Source organism: Passer domesticus, chromosome 2 (assembly GCF_036417665.1).
Source record: "Passer domesticus isolate bPasDom1 chromosome 2, bPasDom1.hap1, whole genome shotgun sequence".
Taxonomy (NCBI): domain Eukaryota; kingdom Metazoa; phylum Chordata; class Aves; order Passeriformes; family Passeridae; genus Passer; species Passer domesticus.
In genome coordinates, this window is record NC_087475.1 from 61,488,304 (window position 1) to 61,511,191 (window position 22,888).

General features: G+C 40.3%; 1 protein-coding gene and 1 long non-coding RNA gene across 11 annotated transcripts in view; one reads left to right on the plus strand and one right to left on the minus strand.

The window, feature by feature from the left end:
• Positions 1–1,061: 1,061 nt before the first annotated feature.
• ENOX1 (ecto-NOX disulfide-thiol exchanger 1) overlaps positions 1,062–22,888 on the minus strand; it is a 356,911-nt gene continuing 335,084 nt past the window's right edge. For all 10 annotated transcript variants that reach the window (XM_064408720.1, XM_064408719.1, XM_064408714.1 and 7 more), the window contains 3 exons: positions 8,063–8,165; positions 5,023–5,108; positions 1,062–2,015 (listed from right to left, as the gene is read on the minus strand). In XM_064408720.1, coding sequence (XP_064264790.1) covers positions 1,884–2,015; positions 5,023–5,108; positions 8,063–8,165 — 321 coding nt within the window. In that variant the 3' untranslated portion in view covers positions 1,062–1,883. The remainder of the gene's footprint in view (positions 2,016–5,022; positions 5,109–8,062; positions 8,166–22,888) is intronic.
• LOC135293989 (uncharacterized) lies at positions 16,214–20,948 on the plus strand. Its single transcript, XR_010356097.1, has 2 exons — positions 16,214–16,754; positions 18,739–20,948. It is a non-coding gene; the product is annotated as an uncharacterized LOC135293989 (long non-coding RNA).

The following is a 22,888-nucleotide window of genomic DNA, read 5'->3' on the forward strand; positions in this document are numbered from 1 at the left end:
ATTAGGTTACAAGGTTCTGTAAAAAAAATGTTTTCTGACTGGATTTAAAATTGTTTTGTGAGAGAGACAATAATATAAAGGGAAAAAAAGGAGGACACAAGGAAAGGAAGGACAGAATATAATGAATAAGTATGGCATGGAGTATGCTGAGGTGAAAGTTTTCTCACCCAGCCTAAGTGGCATCCATAGAGATTTATGTTACAGCACCTAAATACAAGCTGTCAGACCTAAAATATTCTTGCCAGAATTATTCATGAAACTGTATGATCTCAAGAGAGCAAAGAGTTATTAGTTGGATTAAACTAGTTAATTTTCATTAACATAACTGGCATATAATTACTAGTTTCACCTGAGCAGCTTATCACAGGCTCTATAGCAACCATAATTGAGATGTACTTGATTTTTTAAATTTTGTGTGTACTACCTGAAAGCATAATTTTTCTCCCATAATAGACCTGCTAAGCCTCTTTATTTTCCTCTTTTGTGCACAATTACCATTTCATTTAATATTTCTATATTCCAGGTGGATGCCAGAAGAGAAATAGGTCCTAAAGCACCAATCACCAAAAGCCATGTTGGAGAGTTCCTTCCCTACTAAATGCATTTGACACTAATTGCTGTTTATTGAAGGACCTGAGTGAAACCTCACTCTGACATGTATCTGGAGACTCCCTGCATCTGCTTCAGTTTTCTGTATTTCCCACTGTTGGTGCCCCACTTCACAGGACCAGCTCTGTCATGACTGGCTCCTCTGCCTGCACAGGGGTACAGCAGAGGGGACTGCTGTTTCTTACCCACAGCAGTTCTTACCCAACACATCAATGAAAACAGGAAATTTGAACGTGTTCATTTTTCACCCATCTGCTTGTTGAAAAATAAAATCAAATTCCTCTACCAATATTTTAATCTTAGCTAATATTGCAAGGTCTTTTTTTTGATTTATAATTCATTTAACAAAGTTATCTGCAATTAATAGTTCAGGTAGGGGAAAGATGTTTCAGGAATCTCTTGCTGGATCAATTAAAATGCAATAATGTCAGAAGAAATACTTATGCAAACAATATGGTAGAAGTCATATTTATTGATAAAAATTAATATATCTGCTATAAAATTTGTAACAGTAATGCAACTGAATATTTATTTTGATGCATAAACCTGAATGTTACATACCAAATACAATACAGTAACACTGGTTTCTTCCTTATTTACATGTTTATGAAAATTGATATGCAATCCATGTTAAAAGAACTTGTAATGGAGAATAGTTACATTAGAAAAATAATATTCTTGATAAAGCATTCTTGAGGACTCCAATCACATTTTCAGGCCTCTTTCAATAAGGCAAAAATCCCTGGTACAGCATATAACTTAATTTACAAAATACAATAACTTCAGACACATCTTCAAGTTTTCTTTTGGTATGCTTTTCCTCACTGTAAAATTACTCAATTCTCTTACTAAACAGAAAGAACTTTCTATAACAAAACTTAATGAGTTCTATTACATATCACATATAAATCGCTGTAGCTTAGCGACCATAACCGGGCAATCTTTCTCCTTAATGTTTGCTCAATGAGCTTTTCTTAGATGTAGGACATGTAGTATTTTGAAATCGTTATGACTGTGGTATCTTTCTTCAGTTTTCATAGGAAACAATCTGTCACATTTTGAAACTTTTTTTAAAATTTTATTTTATTTTAGGAACTGGTGCACAACTACATTTCCACTCACAAGAGAACGTCACAAATGTAACTAAAATTAGGCTTGGATAACTTTGAAAACGTACTACTATGTGCCCAAACCCAAATTTCTTACTTTAATACTTTATAACCCTGCCATGCTCTAGGAATTCTTCTTCTGCATAGCTTCATTACTAGTCACAGTCAGATAGTTTTAATTCCTTCAAAGGCACAAAACTTCCACCTCTTTTCCAGTGTTGCTCCTACACCAGTGAATTCTTGTTTAAACATGCGTGGCAGTCTCATCAAAAGCATTTCTATCTCATTTGCAGAGATCTGAGAAAGAAACGAAGGTAAAATTAAAATGAGAAAGCTGATCCGTAGCTTGTAAAGAGGAAACATTAAGTACAGATGTAATAGGGATGCAGGGGAAATGAATCCAGGCCATATGAAAACAGCCAACCATTATTACTTTTTTTAACCTTAGCCTGATATAACTTTCCAGACTCCAAAGCAAGTGCAGCTTCCTTGAAGGATTGATTTTGCTCTTGTAGATGGCATCTCACTGTAAAGCAATGACAACTGCCATGCTGGGGCTGTGGCCACAGTGTGGTGTGAAGTTCATCTAAAAGCTATAGTCATGGGTGTTCTTGTGAGCAGGAGGAAGCAGATGGGACCTTCTTCTTCTTCTTCTCAGCCTACGTGGATTTGAATTCTTCTCCCAGCTCTATCAGCTTTTCTCTTTCAAAAATATTTTAATCAGCTCCCTGTTGTTGCTGAAGGTTGACTATCCATGGAGCCATCTTCCCTCGGTCTCACCCAGTTCAGCAGCCCCAGATAATTAAGCAGCAAAGCTCCCAGTTCCGCATTGCTCAGGATGTTTTTATCATTTTGAAACCTTAATGACCGCTCACCTTCCTGTTAGGCAAGATGTTCTCATTACAGAAAACACTTTCACAAAGGCAACCTTCCTGGTATAGTCAGTAGGGAAGTCAAGAAATGAACAGGCATTCAATATGAGCTATTTTATCCTACTGCTTCTGAAGTGGTAGTCATGAAAGGAAGAGCAAAGAAATCTATGGGTGCTGCCTGTAATCCACAGGTATCTCCATGGTTTGAAAGGCTTGTCTGGAAATAACGATAGTTCTGCTTATTCATACTACTAGAAACTTTCCATGGTGAAACTTTTCCTTTTTAAGACAGTATATAAACATAAAATGTGTTGATTATACTTTAGTACACCCAAGGGGGGCGAGAAAATATCTATTGCCTCTTATTTTCCTGTAGAGCTTAGTGCAGCAGAAAGATTAAATGATTTGTTAAGGGTGGCACCAAAACTCAGTTTTGGAGGCAGTCTAAATCCTCAGTGTGATCCAATCCATCTTTTAGGTACTCACATGGCAACAGTGGGTGTCTGGTTACTTTTGTGCAATGTATCTGAGCTCTGTACTGAGCCCTCAGCCCACACTGGTATGCTGACCTTATCATTCCTGCTCAGGCGAGGAATGACAGGCTAACCATGGAAAGTAATTGAAATTCATCTCTGAGATTGCATCTCTGGATCACGCTATTAAAAAGTAATTTGTTTCTACAAGCAATTGCTTCCAAAATAAACCAACGAGGTCAAATTTTGCAGCTCGTGTTTATTATGCAGTAGGTAGGTCCAGAGGTAGCTGAAGAGATGGCAGACAATGCTCCTTCCTTGAGGGCTGTGTTTGCAAGCCAAGAGCTTGACCCTGGCAGCCTCACAGAAGCCCACATGTTACTCACGTGAGCAAAAACTCAAGGGCAGAGCCCACAGCCATGAACAAGAAGGGACCAACAGCAGTGCAGGGCAAGAATGTTGAAGAGTTCACTAGAGAGAAGCAATGAGCAGCAGGGCTGGAGCCCAGAGAGTCCAATATTTTAGATGATTGCTGTCATCACAAAAGAGATACAGAGCTGGAGAGATCATCCAGGGGAAAAAGCAGTTGAAACTTAGACAAATGCTGTGTTAAGGAAGGACTTGAAAGATAACTGAGGAGATTGGACAGACTAGGTGAATCAGGGCAAGACTAAACAACGCGCACTGTAGCAGCGCAAAGAGAAGCAGAAAAGGGGCTGGAGGTGTGAGGAGAAGCAGAAAAAAGGCTGGAGGTGTGAAGCTCTGGATTCATCAGGGTTTGATAAAACCAGATTTAAAACAAGAATTTAAATTCATCAGTTTCTCACCTATTTCTCCCATCCCCATCCCCTCTTCCTTTTCATTGTGGGTGGCAGTGGGCTGTACAGCACTAGCAAACCTGAGCTGCCATGGCCTGAAGGCAGTGCCTAACAAATTCATCATCCTTCCTCACTCATCATTACAGCCTGTTGTAATTCCAATGAGCTTCTAGTTCAGGACCTCCTCTGCTTTTAGCTCTACAATTTTCATAGAAACAGAGGAAGGATCCAGGATCATCCAGAAGCATGAAGCAGCTCATCAAAGCAGTGAGAAGCTGATCTTAGCTATGGGCTGAGGGGGCTGCTCAGGAACAAAACATTACCAGGATCAAAGGAGTTGTGCTGCAAGTTCTGGAAAAGCACCATCATCCAAGTATTGGCAGACATGGGACAGAGCCGTGACTGGCCACAGGGTGACCCCTGCACCTGCTAAGCTGCTGCTTAGCACTTGGAGTACCATTCACCTGATCATTTCACACTTGAGCTTCTCACCTTCTGACTTGCTTAATATTCAGTGCAGAGGAATAGGCCCATTTGGGGGCTTGATTTCATCTCATTCTACAGCAGATATTAAAAAGTAAGTCAAAGAATCTTATCCTACAGGTATTTATTGACTGTAGACTGATGCATTAAACACTTTGCACACTGTTTTGTGTTGGCCTCATTTTTCTCTTGGCCACAGGTTTTGTCTGCTCCCACATGGAGACAAAGGACACGAGACATGGTCCATTCCTGTGATCATGAAGGTTCAGTGTAACATACAACTAACAACTTTTCAAAGAATAAAATAAATTTTGCCATCTCCAAAAACTGCACAGTTTAATGGCCATGGCCACACCTGCCTCTTGTTCTGCTTTTTTTCTCGCAGCTATATTTCAGAATCATGTGTCATAAAATCAGCTGCTAGTCTTTGCCATTTAGAGCTCTGCTCTTCTGTGCCACATAGGATAGCTGAGCAGTTTGAGGCAAAGACCTCAACACAAGCACGTGCACTGTAATTTGCAAATGAATAAAGACTGCAAACCCCCAAGCCCCATATCCCATTATCTTTCTAATGGAAATGCATGAAAAGTTTAACCTGCAGTAAAGAATAATACAATATTTCTAAAGAGAAAATAGATTTTGATTAATTTTTTTTTACCCTAGAGTCCAACTGCTGCATATAAGACCAAAGATACTCTATATTGGCTCCAAAAGGGTGGACGTGAAGAAATGTGGATATGATACCTGTATTAAAAACAGACACAAAGTGTTAAAATTACTTCAGACACTGTATCATTAGAATAGGCAAAATAATTCTGAAGAGTCTGTTCATACAGGTTTTCCAGTATGAATTATGACTTATTTTCCTTGCACAACCCAATAAACATAACAAAACAGCACATTTTTAATACAGTCATAGTAATGTGCTAAATACAATAGCTCATCTTCAGGAATGACAGCAGTTAGCAAGTAAGTGACCGAGATAATAGATGGATGAATAAAGAATTTCTAAACAAAGCCTTGCTGGGAGCATTTCAACTACTAATTTTATGCTTGATTTACCAATATAAAATTGTGGATATTGTAATGGTAAAATTATTGTTTTTTCCCCTTCACTGGATTCTGTGTTGTGAAAATCTTTCATACAATTGTGTCAGAACCCTCACTCCCTCAAATTTTTCTAGTAATTATGCAGATGCTGGTTATGAAAAGTATTTAATCTGTATTACCCCTAACTGCTGCTGAAGAAAACACAAATGCTTTATGACATACTTGCTTATTTATTTTTTCTTAAGAGAGAGCATGTTCTGTCTATCTTCATTGTTGTTTCAGGATGATTATAAAAGGTATGGGAATTAAAAGCGGCTTAGAAGGAGTCAGGATCTAAGACTAGAGATTTTTTCTGCAGTGAAAATCAAGTGACAGCATTAATAATGGTCACCAGACAAAACAAGATTTGGGGCATCAGCATTGCTATTAAAAGCACTATCCAATTTCTCTTCTTCTAAGCAAACAGTGAAAATACAAAATGGCATGTGTGTTATTTGCCGTTTGGGGAGAGATGAACTGTAAGAATCAGAACAAATATTTTCAACTCTCTTTGGATGGGCTTCTTAGCTGAACCACCCTAGGGGAGGTTTCTTATACTTAAATCATAAACACCAGGATTAAAAATGCTTACAAATGACAAAAATGGGTCACTGTATCTTGTGTACTGCAGGCCATACTGCTTTCTTGATGCTGAATGAATTAGGATAATCTTGGATTTCGTTTTTCCTTCAGTACTGGCCGTGGTTGAAACTGATAAGCAATATTTAACGCATTTTAGACTGGCTTTGCAGAGAACACCTTTTTTCCTCCTCTGCTTTTCAAACAGCATTTACAAACTTCTGGTCCTGCATAAGGAGTGGCATGTAATAAATTTTTTACTATGGCAAGTCCTAGCAGCAGTGACCTTCTTTGTGCTGTGGGTGACTACAGGTAACCACAAAAGAGCTCTAGAAGCAGAAGTCAAGACCATCACACTTGGATGAGATGACTGCAAATCCAATTTGTACTCAAATCACATTTTACCAATGTCATTGCATTGGTTATGTGGTTCCTGAGGCTTTTCAATTCAGGACATTCAAAGCCAACTCTTTCATATAATGTAAATAATAAGTAATTTGTCAATATGTTTTAGTTATTGACTGGAGTTCCATGAAAACTTTTTTTCTTTTATGTTGTTTTTCTTCTAAGACAACACTGCATTTTTTAAAATACAGAAAAACTTAGTGAATGGATGGAGGCAAGGCCCATTTTTCCCTTGCTATATCTGATAATGCGTCAGAGGAAGAGATAACATGAAATCCATCTTGAGGAATCTTTAATCTTTGGACTGTAACAGTTGTGGAGGTACTATGACCAGCAATATCTTAACTGAGGTTATTTTGTTTATCTGAGTGTGCCACTGAACATCAGATGGACGGGACCCACTTTGGGACACTGCCACTGTTCGTTACAGTCAAATAGAGAACGACCTAGAAAAAAATTTTGTTATTCTGTTCTTAAAATCCCATGGTTGCTGTCTTTCCCACAGAATGAACTTCAAAAAATCAAGTACTGCCCCTGCAATTAAGAGTTTTAGATTTAATTATAACAAGCAGAATTCAATCAAGTCATTCATTTCTGTACATTCCACTGTTTTGCATCTCACTAATCACGGGGAGTTTGTGTACTAAGCACTTTAAATGCTTAAATACATTCTTCACTTTTAAATGACCTCTTTGGTCTGAACTGAACTTGTGAATTACTGGATCTGTGCCTCAGCAATAAACCAGCAATCTTCCTGGTGCCTAGGTGATGAAAATGGGTTGCATTTAAACAAAGGTAGTTTTGGAACTATAATTTATCAGGATACCAATGATTTGTGAAAAGACCAAACCAAAGAAATTAAAACCTGTTTTTTCAGGTCAACATTTCTGTTGCCATGCCACAGGGTACACTTTGGACCTGTGGGCCTTCATGCTCCCTGAAAAACTACCCCCTGAAACCAAATGCAAAATATACAAGGGTCTAAATGGGGCATGTTCCCTCCAAGGGTGGCATGGCTTCAGCCAGTTCTGTGTGGATAAATGCCAGTTAGCTGGCCCACTATAAGCTTTAGCTTTAGGCACTATTTAAGAGTTTATTTAAAAAATTTTATTCTAGGTAAAGGGTATGACAGTCCTTGTGGTATTCTTTATAAATATTCATATTGCTAATTCCCTCACCTAAAGTCAAAGGCATAAATCTGGCATGCTTAATACATGTAGTAGATGTATTTTTTGCTTGGTAGTTTACTAATATTATTTCCATCCCCTTCTCCTTCACCACTTTGTCTAATAATCATATAACAAGCTATACAACTCTGGCCTGCTAAATCTTCATGTAAATAAAGTCATCATACATTCATGCTGCAAGTCTAAATGCAGATCTGCAATTTTTTTTCATGCCTGAAATCCTTCCATTAAACTGCAGATGTTTTCAGATACGCAACGTTCAGTTGTATTTTAGGATTTTTCTTACTAAAAGCCATTCTGAACCCAGATTAAAAAAAAATTACATTTTTTTTTCTTTTTCCCTTCTATGAGCACAAAGATGTGTGTAAACATATATGCAAAACAGAAACCTGCTAGAAGGCATTTTGTTCTCAAAGATCTTCTTTGGTGTTATCTTACCTATTAATAGTGCCTCTTTTTCTGATTTTAGACCTGGGCTTCGTTTCTCTGAGTTTTTTTCTCTGTCCTGGTTGACCAATGCTACTGTCAATACATTGATTTCCTATAAAGTTAAAAAAAACAAACAGGTGGTCATGTAGATTTCATTTGCCTCGATTAAACTTGTTTGCTTCCTTTCAACTATATTAAAAAAATCATTATTTTAATTCACATCTAAAGACAAGACAATTATAAATAATTGATTTGTTTGAAGAATATTAAGACACATTTTGAACAACCTTTGTGCCAAGTGCTGCCAAGAAGAGAAATTTTGCTTGAGGAATAAGTAATAACTTTGTTGCTAGTGCTTCTTCATTATAACAGCTGGAGGGATTGTGCCATGAAGCGCGGGGATGGTCAGTAAACTCACATTTTACAGCTATTAAAGCTGTAAACCAACACTGCCTCCAGGGAACATGGATGGAGACATTCAGCTACAGCCATAAGAGTAAATTCAGCAGTCACTAACAACATTTCTAGTTACTAGAGCACAACCCTGTGCCCTGTTACACTCTTCAACCAGTGCCTGGCATGGCATTGGCCCATCCCAAACAACTCTCAGGCATGTTTTGGGGGTCAGCACATTTCAGGAAGACCATTCCTAACAGGTGGTTTGCATAAAAACATCTTGTTTCAAGGACTGAAAGAGCACCAACCTGAAGGACAAACAAGTCAAGGCTCCTACTGGGAGCTCTTTTTTTTTCTGGAATTGGAGGCCTGAACCAACTAAATTTCCTCTGAGAGATCACATAGCAGATGCTCCATCAGAAGTACCCAGGCGTGACTGGGCAGAGATGAAAGAAATAAATTATTTCCAAGGCATGCAAGTGACCTCAGAGTGTATTGCACGATATTCAAGCATATCCATGGGCTGTTTCCATGGAGCAGCCAATGTGCAATGACTCGTTCCTCGGTGAGGCAGTGACTCACGCTGCTGCATCTGCTCTGGGAAATGCTCAGCAGTTCCATGCAAAACCTTGGAGGCAGAGAGCATGGGTCTGGAGACACGGTCGTGTGAGGTGGGACTGTGAAGGAATGGTGCTCTTGCTCTGTTTGAGGGAGTCAAGGTAAGCTGCTGAAGGTTGTGTGGGACTGGGCAGCCTTAAATGCAAGCAAATATGTACTACTTGGAATAATCACGTGGCTCATTTAGGGCATACCCATGGTGTGATGCCTTGCTCCAAAACTTTTGGCAGGGATTTTTGGCAATAAAAGAAGGACACTGGGCTTGAGTTGCTCTGAGGCATTTCTGAAGGTGTGAATAATCCACGCTAAAAAAAGGCATAAACTCCAAAGTATGTCAAATGTGCCTCTTTATGGATGACTAAAGGCTTCACAGTCTGTGAGACTGGCAAAAAGAGTCACACGCTTCCTCATTTCTAATTGAAAAAGAAAAAGAAACAACAAACAACATAAGCCAAAACTCCCCAGTGGCGTAGTCTGTGCTCTTCATAGGCCTGCTCCAAGGGGCAGCTGCCTGATGGCTCAGATGCATCGTGGCTACAAGTGCTCCTTCGTGTCACAAAGAGGAACGAGCTACCACGTGTCAGCCAAGGAACTCGGTGTGCACATAAGTGACATACAGGCACATGTGAATCCTCAGCCCCCAGCAACAAGGGGCTCTGACAGGCTCTGGCTCACACCAAACGAGGTGTGAGGTCCATTGGGTCATCTGGGGTTTGTCACAGGTGTAATGGCCAGCTGAGGCATTTCTCCTGGCCACAGATCTATGTGTAGTTGTGCACATGTCAGCCTTTGCTGGCTTTTGAGTTAGGAGACACCAAATAACTTTTTAGTTGTGTGTTTTAATTTTGGGAGTCTGCAGTTCAAGAGGCAGCTACATCACCTTGACACTAACACTCCTGTAGTGTTGTAATGCACAAAGCACATTATTGCAGCAGCAGCATGCTCTAAATTGTCCAGCACTGTTGATTCTCCTCCTGACAGAGCCAAAGGCTAATGCAAATTCTGATCTACTGCTGGCCATGACATCCAAAAGCAGTGAAAGGAAACCCCCTCATGAAACTGAAATAAAAGGCTGACTGAAGAAACTGAAATAAAACATGACTTTCTCCAGGAAGGCAGTAATGACAAGGGGGTTACAGATCAGAACAGAGCTTGGTGACAGATTTCGTGATACTGCAGCACAAAAGCAGAGCCACCAGAGCTTGTATAGGTTAAGATGCAATTTTAACTTCATCAGAGATGGAAAAGCAGTCTAAAAATAGCAATTCCTGAGGGGAGAAGGTGGGAGCAGAGAGATGTGCATTTGATATAAAAGGCACCAAACACAGCACACTCACAGTTTCAGGTGGGATTAGAAGTTTTGTCAAGCAGTGATGCAGAGAAAGAAACTATAATCCCATTGGGAGCAAGGAACAGATGGATTCTCATTTAATGCCTAGATTTGAGCCTGTGCAGAACGTTTTGTATGATTTATAGGACAGTGCAAATGGATGCTAAAGGAAGTCACATCAAGTCTTCCTTAGCTGTATGTTGGAACAGAGGATAAAATAGTAAAAGTTTGTTGGTTTTTTTTTGTTTGTTTGTTTTTTGTGGTTTTTTTTATGTGGAAGCCTGTGGAAATGAGTGGCAAAGATAGATACTCAGCAAATCACTGGTTTTAGAAGAAAGTTGCAGGTTCTGGGAGGCTTTAAAAGGAGAGCTTTCTGCCATCCAATGCTATCTGCCTCACAGAAGATAATAAATCAGATCACTCTGATGTGTTCAGCTGCCAAAAGAAGTTTGCACAGGCCATGAGAAAATATAGGGTGTGCATAGTCACATAAAGTAAATCAGAATTCAGCAGCAATGCTGCTAGAAATTAATAGTGGTTTAAGAGAAATGGCATAATTGGGTCTAAAAAATGGGTGTGAAATTCACCCAGAAACGGAGCTAATTATAGCATAAGTGAAAACCTTAAGAATCTGACAGTATACTGCAGATACAAATCTGGTACCTATGAAACCTTTACAACAAATCCTCATGCAGTTAATTTACACTTTTTTAGAGGCACTACTTATGTCAACCCACAGAAACAAGTCTTTTAAGAGTACAAAGGTGAATGAGGCAATAAATAATTGGAAAAAAACAGTTAGGTCACCTCTCTGACGTGAGAAAAAGCTACTGATCACCAGATGCCTGAGGAAAATTATTTAATATATACTGCATTACAGTAATTCCTTTCTTTCCTGGAGACCATTCTTTATTTGGCAAATTATATTTTCTGAGGCCCTAAGCAGTCTCCTTCAGCAGGTTTCATTATAAAAGGAATATTTTGCTACCATCTGTCAGTTACTGCATTAAAGGACAAGAACACAGCTGAGCATGTGCAAACTGGTACTTATTAGAAATGAAATGACCTTGCAAGAAATAAACACTGTGTGTGAAAGGCTTAATCCAGGTTAAAACACACCTGGAGATCATTAGGGACCTGGTTCTATTTATTATTCACAAATTATGTCAGGCATTGGAAAACGAGGGGGACCGGTTTGATGAGGACAGCTCCAGAGCTGCTCAGTATGAATGCAACCATTATGTGTGATGCTCTCACCATTGCCAGCTTAGAGCTTTTTCTTGCAAATGACACTTTAATCCATCATCAGATGATGAAGACATGAATTTGCCTCATGGGATTGAAATCCCTATGGTTCTGCAGAATTTCACTTGGGACCAGCATTTTCATTCAGGGTTCCTTGTATTTGAACCAGGGAGGGACAAACAGAGAGTCTTTCTGGAAAACTTTCAGGAGAACTTGCTGGATGAAACAGAGGACAGCAAATGACAATTTTATCCCATGGACTATTGATTTCCACAAGCAGATCTCTGACACCACCATTGACACAGACCTGATAGCTGTGGAAAGTCATGCATGGCAGTTTTGCACATGGATGTACAAAGCCTGGCTGTAAGGTGGGAGAAAAGTCTGGTTTTCATCATTCACTCAAGTATCTTGGCTTGTTTTGAAAGAGGCACAGGCAAATATATTGCCCCAAAAGTTGCCTGGTCTCACTGTCCAGCGAGCAGCTGTGTCTAACACTGGACACACAGCAAATGAGAGAGTGACTCTTAAGAGAAATGCACTTGCCAGAGAAAGACACAAAGCTCCTGAAGAGTAGAAGAGATGTAGTGATAGTCTACAGAAGATAGTCACAGATCCTATAGGAAAAAAAAAAGACTAGCTCTGCACTCCAGAGCTCTAGCAGATCAGAAAACTCCAGATATTTAGGCTGGATGACTTGGGTCTTTCTCTCTTTTATTGGTTTCTTTTTTCCCTGATGGAACAGTAAGATATTAAATAAAAAGTTCTCAATCTAGATAGCATTAATCCTCTTCAGATCAGCCTTAAACTAGTGCAAAAAAGGCAGACAATATAAAATATTTGTTCTTGCCAGAAAATACATGTTAGCAAGCATCCCTAAAAATGGGGAGACTGAGGACTTGATATTCACTGAGGAAGAATTGAACAGGGCTTGCACAGTAGCTGCCCTACCTGGAAACTCCTCTGGCCAGAGTGTAGTTCTATACCATCCGTTTTTCAAGACTATGTTTTGAAAGTCAGAATATAGGATTTAATGAATGTGACACTGAAGATACCTGACATGTGCCCAGGATGCAATGACATTCAAAGAGATGAAATATTCCCTCCACTCTCTGGGTAATCCAAGTATTTGATAATTATCTTTGAATCTAGGGGTAATGATGACTGCTTGCATACTGTCTTCAAAGATCTCATTTTCTTTGTTGTAGTTTATGGAATTCTGAAGAATCGTGTGGTGAGGGAGTAAAAATAATATTGTGTCTTCTGAAAGGCCCAGTAAAAATCCCATAAACCTACTAGCCTCCGGAAAAGTTTGCATTTTTATTATACATACAAAGCCAATTGTCTGAGGCATTAAAACAGTGGCAGAAAAAGGAAAGACTTGATGTTTGTCACAGCAGGCAAAACAGAGTAACTGCTGAATGTTGTTAGATGTAAGGGATACACAACACTTTCTCATCAGCCAGGGGATTTATGAGAGAAAATGAGTAGGAGGAAAAAAAACCTATATATCTGAAACATAAGCAAAAATCTTGCAGGCTATTAACAGCAGGCCAGAGAGATGCTGTAAGCTTGGAAATAAAAGGTAATTTTAAAATTCTGACAGAAGAAAGAGCCATGCACACATGATACCAAATCCGCAGCCTATAAGATATTGAAAGGCATATGTGTGCCTGCTCTGAGCACACACAGCTGGGGATGGACTTCAGGCTAGTTTGCCCAAACTGCTTATTGGGGACCAGGCAGGTTTGACTGCAAACTTGGGTAAAAACTGGTCTGCAGCATGAAGAACTGTATATATTTAATTTATTTGCATTTATCTGTGAGCCTCCTATAGTCTGGTATAGATGGGTTTGCTTTGCTTGTCTTTCTTTAAATGTACTTCAGAACTACATCTGAAAATTTAATCTTGCAGTTTTAACCTGAGTGGAGCATAATTCAATAACCAATCAAGTGAATGGAAGTCTTGCAATACTTTCAATGCACATCAAGTCAGGCATCTTAAATTTATGGGGACATGCAAGGTTGAGGTACAGGACAACTTCTGACAGCTTAACATGGTTGTCAGTTGAGAATGGGATACTGTCCTTGTCTATGCTCTTATCATGGTGAATTCAAAATTATTCAATCCAAATTGAACTAAGCTACAGTGAAAGAACTTATTTTAATTTAACTTAAATCAAATTTCCTTGCAAATGTGGCAACGTATGAGTACACTCACAGGCAGTGATTGTGACTCAGATGATCACAGCATCACAAAATCAGGCAGATGACCTTGGGAGATCTCTAGTCCAACCTTCTGCTCAGAGCAGGATCAGCTGCAGTGGCAGGGCACATGGATGTGCAACAGAAAGGTAGCAATCCAATGGCTCACCTTTGGATTTCTCTGCAACATCCCAGTCCTGCACCCTTTTCAGCAGAGGGGTGCCTCTGTCCCCCACAAAAGGGAGTTTCCAACCACCATCACTTGTTCCATCCTTGTGATACTTGTGATTCGAGTCTTATTTCCACAAGCAGAAAGGAGTACAGAGGCACTATTACAGATGGGGAAAATGTGATAACCTAATCAGAGAAAGCAGAGTCACATGACCCAGCTCCTCCAAGGGCTCTCACAGGAAAGTATTGGCCCCGGGCTGAACATGACATCAGTCCACCTCTCTGAAACATCCTACAGACTGAGGGAGCACTGCCTGTAGGAATACAGGACTTGTTATGGGATGTAGGAGCAGAGCATTTTGGGGTTGTACAAAACCTAACTGAGGTCCTCAGCAGGGGAAGAAGTAGCAGAAAAAGAAGAGATCATGGCAGTTTGGGAGGGGATAAAAGGGAGTGGTTGCATGTAACCAGGTTGCTGGTGAGTACATTTGTCTGGCCATGTCAGATCAGTGTATAACACCCACTAAACTAATTTCTCTTTTCCTGGGTGAGGGACTCTGTTATGTGTGCATGGGAGGCTGTGGGGGCATCTGAGCAGAGCAGCGGGAGTGGGATCAGCAATCAGAGAGCCACTGCAGCCTGGAGTGCTGCAGTTAGAGAGACCTGGCTGTCCAAGCCACCAAATGGGGCCACCATGGAGTTTGGGGAATGGCTAAATGACTACTTTGTGTGTTTGTGTGTGTGTGTGTGTGTGTGTGTGTGTGTGTGTGGAGGAGCCAGTTATAGGACAGCCTGAGAGTCACCAGTTTCTGGAGGGATTCACATTGTATCTATGTGTGAGTCTGCAGATTATTTCCCACTAATGGACCCTTACCTGTTTGTGTACCTCAGTGCTGTTCGTGTTTATGGATGCTGAGTTTGTGTTGATCTGTGGGGCTGGCCATGTGTATAGATGGACTCACATGATGCATGTGTTGCAGATGTGTGTTCTTCCACACACCTGTGAGGAATATGTGCTCAGCATAGCTGGAGGTTCATTCCATAGAGCTATGACCACCTCGCCTTTGTCAGGCCACCAGCATTCAGCATCTCCCAAAAAGAGTAATACTTGGTTTGGGCCAAATGGCTTTAATTCTTTCTTCAATGGAACTTGTTCCCCTTCATTGGCTACACACTGTGTTGTAATGTAATGTGTGAAAATTTGGCTGAGTGTCTGAACTCTGAAAGGAACTTAAAACTGTCCTAACTTTAAAAAACATTGTGTGTGTTACATAGCACTTCTCTCAGTCTGTCGTCTTCAGTGACTGTTTCTGACTCTCTGCTGACTACTCCTCTAAAAATACTCTGACTAGAAAATTGCTCGTAATTTTGATTAATATCATTCTTCTGTTGCTTCAAATGAATTATCTTCTGCTGGTGAATTAACTGTTTCCTAGAAAGCTTAGGCACTTTTACATGGTCCTGGCTCCTCACTGCCTAAGAATTGATTTCAGAAAAGTGCCTAGCACTAAGTTTAGGGGCCTTGTGACACACTGTTTACATGCAGAGAGGTTTCTTGGCCTTTTCTATTCGTACCGGGATAACTCAGTTTACAGTAAAATTTTGCAGTGGTGCATCACATATGAAAATAATGAGGTAAGGAATGAGGCATGCAACCATCTGCCCAAAACCCAGAGCTTTCACAAGTAGCTAGTGCCACGGTAAAAGTTAGCACCAAGTCAAAAATTCATTCAAAAAAGCCTTTGCTTTTCAGTGTTTTTTCCAGGGCCTTACAAGAACCTTCTCCTTCTACTACCTACGTAGTCATGCAGAAGGACATACTTGCCATATGCTGCACTGCTGGTGAATATGACTGGTCTACCATTAGAAATTATAGACACCAGGTTTCATAATTTCATTCAAATCAAGCCTAAACTTGGTAACTTATTTTGTTCTATGCAAGAAGCCAGTATTGGTTTTGTCAGAAACAGCACATTGCAATTACTTTTAAAGGACACTCATATAGAAATTTACTTTTCAAATACACTAATATAGTATTTACTCTTATCATAAATTTAAGAGTGCACTGGTATTAACAAATAAACAGTAGAAAACTTGAAAAGTTATCTGGCATTAAAATTATATGAACAACAATGCAGACAAATTAGAGCTGTGAATGTAAGACCTTGCGAATGAAAAACTTCAAACGGATGGATCTAAGGTTTGTTTATCTGATTTATCCCACATAATAGAAGCATTTTCAGGAGTGAAGATTAATTGTATTATGGTGCTCTTGACATCCTATTTTTCTGATCCATTTGCCAGAGAGATGCTTTCAGCTTTTTCATTATAAAGCTTTTACTATCGTAACTTTCACCTGCTGAGTTTTAGGCAACTAGCAATAATCTGAAAATGCTTTTCTCATTGAAATTATCTCTTCATATTTTTTCATTGTATTTGAGCACATTTATTTTACGGGAATGTACATATGCAAAATATGGATGACTAACAGGAAAGTTACTTCATGCTCATTTTCAAAAGTATGATCAGGTTGCTTCATTTGCTAAAGCTGGATTTATGTGTAGGTTCCTGATGACTTAACACAGATGTTTTATGTGATGTGAAGGTGGTTGCTTTGCAGGATGAAAGGTAATTGTCATTTTGCATACTTTGTTTTAGGGAATTGTAGCAAACCAATGGCTGGCTGCTTGAAAGCATCACTTGCCCACCAGCTCTGCTGAAGTCAATGAGAAGGAGGTACTTCATGTTTACTTGAGATTGAGAATTTGTGAAAACCCTTTGAAATGGTCTTTAGCACAAATATTGCTCTCACAATCTCCTCAGAATTATGCAATTTGAAAAGAAAAGTTAAAAAGAGAGAGAGAGAAAAAAGGCAGCTTGTTTCCCTTCTGAGACTTGTAGAAGTTTTGAAAATGACTTTGTTGAAACAAAAAAAAAAAAGTAATAGCCAGGGAAAACCAACCTTAAATGTCTTATGAGAGTGAATGGTTTTCTTTACGGTTTTGTATTTGAAAGATATTAGCTTTCGGAATCTCCACATCTGAATATGCACAAAGTACTTAAACACTTTGCAGTTCTTATTCCTCTGGAGTGGGTCTTGATGAGGATGACAAACTGTTTCTGAGGTTCCTCAGAGTGACTTGGGAATATAGTTTGATAAGAAGCTCAACATTACCCAGCAATGTGAGCTTGCAGCCCAGGAAACCAATTACATCCTGGGCTACATCAAAAGAAGAGTGTCCAGCAGGATGAGTGAGGGGATTCTGCCCCTCTGTTCTGCTCTGGTGAGATCCCACCTGCAGTGCTGCATCCAGCTCTGGGTCTCCTAACATAGGAAGAACAGGGACCTGTTGGAGCAATGTCAGAGGAGGGTCATGGACATGATAAAAGGGCTGGAGCAACTCTCCTGTGAGGACAGGACAGTTGGAGTTCTTCAGCCTGGAGAAGAAGGGTCTAAGGAGAGACCTTAGAGTATGTTCACATACCTAAAGGGGGCCGCAAAAGAGCTGGAGAGGGACTTTTTACAAGGTCATGTTGGAACAGGACAAGTAGAAATGGCTTTACACTGACAGGGCAGGTTTAGATCAGAGTCAAGGAAGAAATTCTTTACTGTGAGGGTGGTGAGACACTGGCATAGGTTGTCCAGAGAAGTTGCGGATGCCCCATTCCTGGAAGTGCTCCAGGCCATGCTGGATGGGGCTTTGAGCAATCTAGTCTAGTGAAAGCTGTCTCTGCCCATGGCAAGGAATTGTAACTAGATGATCCTTAAAGCTCTTTCAAATGAAAACCATTCTATGAAGAGTGGTTCCTGGGAATATTGAAGCTCCTCTCTCACTTCTGTCACTCTTTTCCTGTCTATTCCTTGAAAGCTGGTTGAAAGGTGTGTGAGTGTGGTGTACAACCCCCAGGAGTGCAGCAGCAGGTTTGTGGCTGAAGCAGAGGTGGCCCATCATCCTTCAGGTGATTGCGGGGGAGCCTGAGTACTCTGACAAGCCAATCTGCCTTGCATACTGTGTGGGTTAAGCCCACAGCTGCATATGTATAAGGCTGAATGTTATTCCTCACTAGAAATGACAGGATGACTCCTGTATACGTGTGCAGTATAAATATACGGGGAAAATGCTTTGGGATGAAAGGCTCCATATAATGATCAGATATTATTAAAATGTCAGGTAGCTCTGGGCACTGAAGATCTGTCTCCCTGTGGAGCTCATATGAAATTTAAAGTAAAAAAAAACTTTTGTGATTTGCTGAGTGGGTGGCTGAATGGGTTTTGTCATTGTGTCTCAGAGCTCTCTTCCTCCTCCCTCAGATGATCAGAATTCACTGCAATCAAAAGCCAAGTCACTCTGACACTCTTAATTAGGGACAAGAGAAGTGGTGTGATTTCTTGCTGCACATTAACAAAGGGGTTATTGTTAAACCCCAGATCCACTTCAGGCAGCACATTCTGTGTCAGAATATACCTTGGTCTGCTCCCTGTTTGCTCCCTATAGGGTTTCATCATGGCTGGATTCTCAGAGACTCTGATTTAGCCAGCAGAGATATTTGTACCATGCTAATGAAATCTCGCTGTCTTCTGAAATGGCAAACCAGGGCTGTGGTGGCAAAGGGGGGAACATAGGGAGATCTGATCTACCAGCGTAAAAGAACTTCTGAAGGCTGAGTAGGCTCTTTGATAACATCCTAAACAGCCCGTTAAACTCCTGCTACTTTTCAGGCCTCATGGTATTGAATTCAGGAGGTGGCTATTCCTCATGCCTGTCTCAGTAAGTAGGAAAGCTGCTGAGCTGTGAACGGTCAGAGCTGCTTGAATCTATCATGCTCCATGTGCCTTAAATTGGAGGAAATGAGAAGAAATGAGTGATGGAAGGGCTACAAATAAATATCTGGAATGGAAAAGGTGGTGAGTAGAAAGAGGCACAGCCACTCCTCACCCCCTGGTACTGGCCCCACCAGGAGAGAAGAACCTGGATACAGACAGTAAATGTTTCTCTCTAAAGCCCCCCCTGATGGACCCAATCCAATCAGGGTAAGGGTCCTTGCACCTTCTCCTAATGACATAGCACACCCACGATGAGAAACCAAACCCCAATCCTCTGTTCTCAAGGAGCTGTCCTCATCCCTGCACTCTCCATTATACCTGCCTGCTCTCTTTGCACACTTGCAGAAGGGAGAAGTTACAACAAAGGGACTTGAGGGTATCCATAGTTCATGCTCTGCTCTTCTGAGGTGTGGCAGAGAGACAAACCCCAACTTCTGGCATTCCCTGCAGGAAATGTCAGCCTTGAGCTCATGGGTATGGAGAGGCCACCAGGACCCTTTCTTTTTCTCTAAAGCACCCAGGTGTCATCACCTCAGTTTCTGCAGTGCCCAATCACATCCATGTGCTCCAGAAATGCCTGCTGCAAGGCCAGAGGACATCATTGTGGGGAGCCCAAGAAAGGTACTCAGTGACTAACACCAGTTTGCTGAGTCAAAGGTTCACAGCTTACAAACCTGGGAAGCTCAGACAGGAGAGAAACAGACAATTCCTGACATATGCAAGGCCTGCACTGGGGTTTTCTGGCCTGTAACCTAAGACTCAAATTGCTCTTATGTAAGCCACATTGGGCACATCTTTTATTGCAAGCCTGTGCTGTTCTGGGAAGAGCAAGCCTTTTGAAGAGTGGGATAACCAGGAAATCACTGCTGCACTCACAAGGAAGCGAAGCAGAAGAATCAGCAATCACTTGGGATCTTCATCACTAAAGATGACCAACTTCTATCCGACACTCCCAAACTGCTGGGATGATTTTGCACCCTTCCAGCTCCTACTCCTCTCCCTGTGTTCAAGGTCCTTTCTATGTCACCTGGCTCAATGTGATGCTGCCACACTAAGTGGAGCTGCCACACAAATGGCATGTGTGCACTAACACATGCACTAATATCAGACATCCACAGCAGGCACCTTTGGATGCCTAAATTAAAGCTTTGCATAGGGAAGTACAAGAAGAGAACTCTGATGAGTTTGATGCAATTACAGACATTTCCAAAAGTTGAACAGGGTTAACTTTTTAAATATTTGCCCAAACTGTGGCAAAAGTAAGCCTCACTTAAGAACCATCTTTTCTTTGATGAGGATCATCAGTGATTAACCTACTCTATGAAAAGAGAAATCTAGGGCGTAATTAGGAATATGATCACTGTCAGTGTAGTATAAAGTGAGCAATGCAGTGATATATCCTCCCTCCTCAGGAATCAGGGATCATCTGGAATCTGCTTCAAAAGCAAATACAAAAGACAAAACTTAAAGGAAGAATCAACATTAAATGTAAGATGCTTGGTTCAGCTCAAGAAACGCTCTGACAACAGCTTCAAGCATTCTAATGGAAAAATGCATCCCTACTTAATATTATTGATTTTGTGTCTGGAGAAAAACCCACAGAACATTGTGTCCAAGCTGTGGGAGACGCTAACTGAGGGCAGACAGGTGAACACGGTCAAAGCCGGTACTTTGTTCAAACAACAAAACTCAAACAGAACAAAAAGCTGGACAAAAAAACCTTTGTGGTAAAATCAGTTTCACTGTCTGAAATATATTAATTTTATTATGTCTTGGTGATAATGAAGTAACCCTTAAAGTCTTTTTGCAAAATTGTGACTTTTTACTTTATGGGAATTTCTTTAACGACTTCAACAATGTCAGGATTTTCCATGAAATTGCAATCAGAATTCAAAATGCTTCTGTGGCCATTAACCATGTCTTGTTTGGTTTGAATATGGCAAACTGATACTCTTCATTACAATTTTACAGCACTTTTACAAAGGGTAGGAGTTATTCACAGCTGCCATCTAATCAAGGCAGAAACCTGACAAGGGAGAGCAACAAACTCCTGGAAGATCACTGAGTAATTCTAAAATGAGACTTGCATAAAAAAAAAATAAAAATCTTCCTTTCTCCATTTCAGTGAGGGATACCATGGATGTTAACCTTCTTACACCCAAACCAGGGATGTATTCACTGTATTTGCATGCAGTGCCATATCTTTACTGAATTCAGCAGTGAGCAAAAGGAGATCTTTGATCAAAACACAAAAATATTTACGTACTAGGGGCTTCACAGAAAACCACTGAACTTACAGGTAGAGCAAAAGAATAAATTGTCTTTGTAGAGTTAGTCACAAAACGTGATTAGCATTTTCAGTTTGCAAAATGGTCTCTACTCAAGCACAGTTTCCAAGCAAGATTATTTTTTTCATGTTGGGAGTATTCAGGTCCCAAGAGTTTGGGAACATCCTTGAAGAGGATTATATATGAAATTATGATTGTCCATTGGTCATTATTTTCACTTCAGTTAAGACACAGATGTGAATGAAATACCATTATATGCAGCAATGAAGAGGAAAAGAAAAGGGGGTCAGATTAGAAGCAAGGACTGATCTCTTCCAAAGCACAGGACTAATGGAAGAGAGCACTCAGTGACAGCACCTCTGGCAGTGCTGCCTGTTGAAGTCTCTGTTAACACCAGACCAGAATCTTGGGCTTTGTGTACTGCCTAAGCCTGACATTTGGCCTTTCCTGACACAGGGCATAGCTGGGAAATGTCAACAGTATTACTGCATATACCTGGCAAATCACGCATGAAACACCCTTATGACTCTGTGCAGAACCTTGTGAGATGGTTTTGCTTTCTGGAAATAACAGATGTACTGGCGGTACACTAAAATTTTGGTCTACCCCACCCCCACAGACTTATGTGTGAACTGACATGCAGGGAATGTGACATTGCAATTGCTCCAGCCTCTTAGTCAACTTAGTTAATTTTCCTGTGAAAACAAGAGAAAAAAAAAAAAAAAAAGAAGGTCAGTTTGTAGGCTGGGCACCTACAAATTACTTCAGGAGGGAAGTTTTTTTTTTTCCAAAGGTGCCCACATCGTTGTCTCCCTTTCAGGATGGTCTCATATAATAAGTATGTAGAGACCAGGATAGGTGTAAGTATATACATTTTCATCTGTACCTGCTTTTAACATAATTTTCTAATGTAAAAGATGATGCAGACTAGTGCAATCAGGAGAAATCCGGAGTGAAGAAAGTAATCTTTAAGGTTACAGTATGGCTTTCTTGATGTGTATGCATTGTGCCTAAAGTTTCTTCTGTCCTTTCTAGGAGCCTGATTTTCTGCAGAGTAAGTAATCTAAATATGCCACAGTGTGGAGATAAGATTGTGTGTTCAGTGTACAGGCATACGTTGCCATTTTTCCTTACCAACACCTCCCACTATTGCTCAGCATGTAGAGGTATTTAATTTGCTGAATTCAACCTGTCATCTGTAACAAATATGTCCTAATCCAATTATATGCATCACAGTTCACTAAGAACCAGGTAGGAGCCACCAAGCCTTCTTCTCTTTGATCATCCCTGATTTGCACAGTGGCCAGGGGCAAAACGCATGGAGTCTGCTGAGAATATATGTGGAGACAACCTGCAAGGCACAACACCTGAGAGCTACATATTTGATATAAATGACAATTGTTTAAAAGGCACTTCAGCTTCCATTTTACAGAGTTCATTATTGTAGCAAATGTTTTAACATCAGTTTTTTCCCTCTGTTTCTCTATTTCCATTTATACTGCTGTGCTTTTTCTGATTCCATGGTGGTATTATTGTTGAATACATGGCTGTGACTGTGACTCAATAATTGTAACTATCTAGTTTCCCTCTTTGTCATTAATCTAGGTATTGACTTCTTTTCTTAAGAGTCATATATTGCTATGAGATCAGCAGGGAAAAAGCTCATGGAAAAGAGGGGCAGAAAATACAGTTTCTATCCTATGGAAAATTCAGGCATTTGAGAGCTTGTACAAAACAAAACTGTATCAAAACAAACA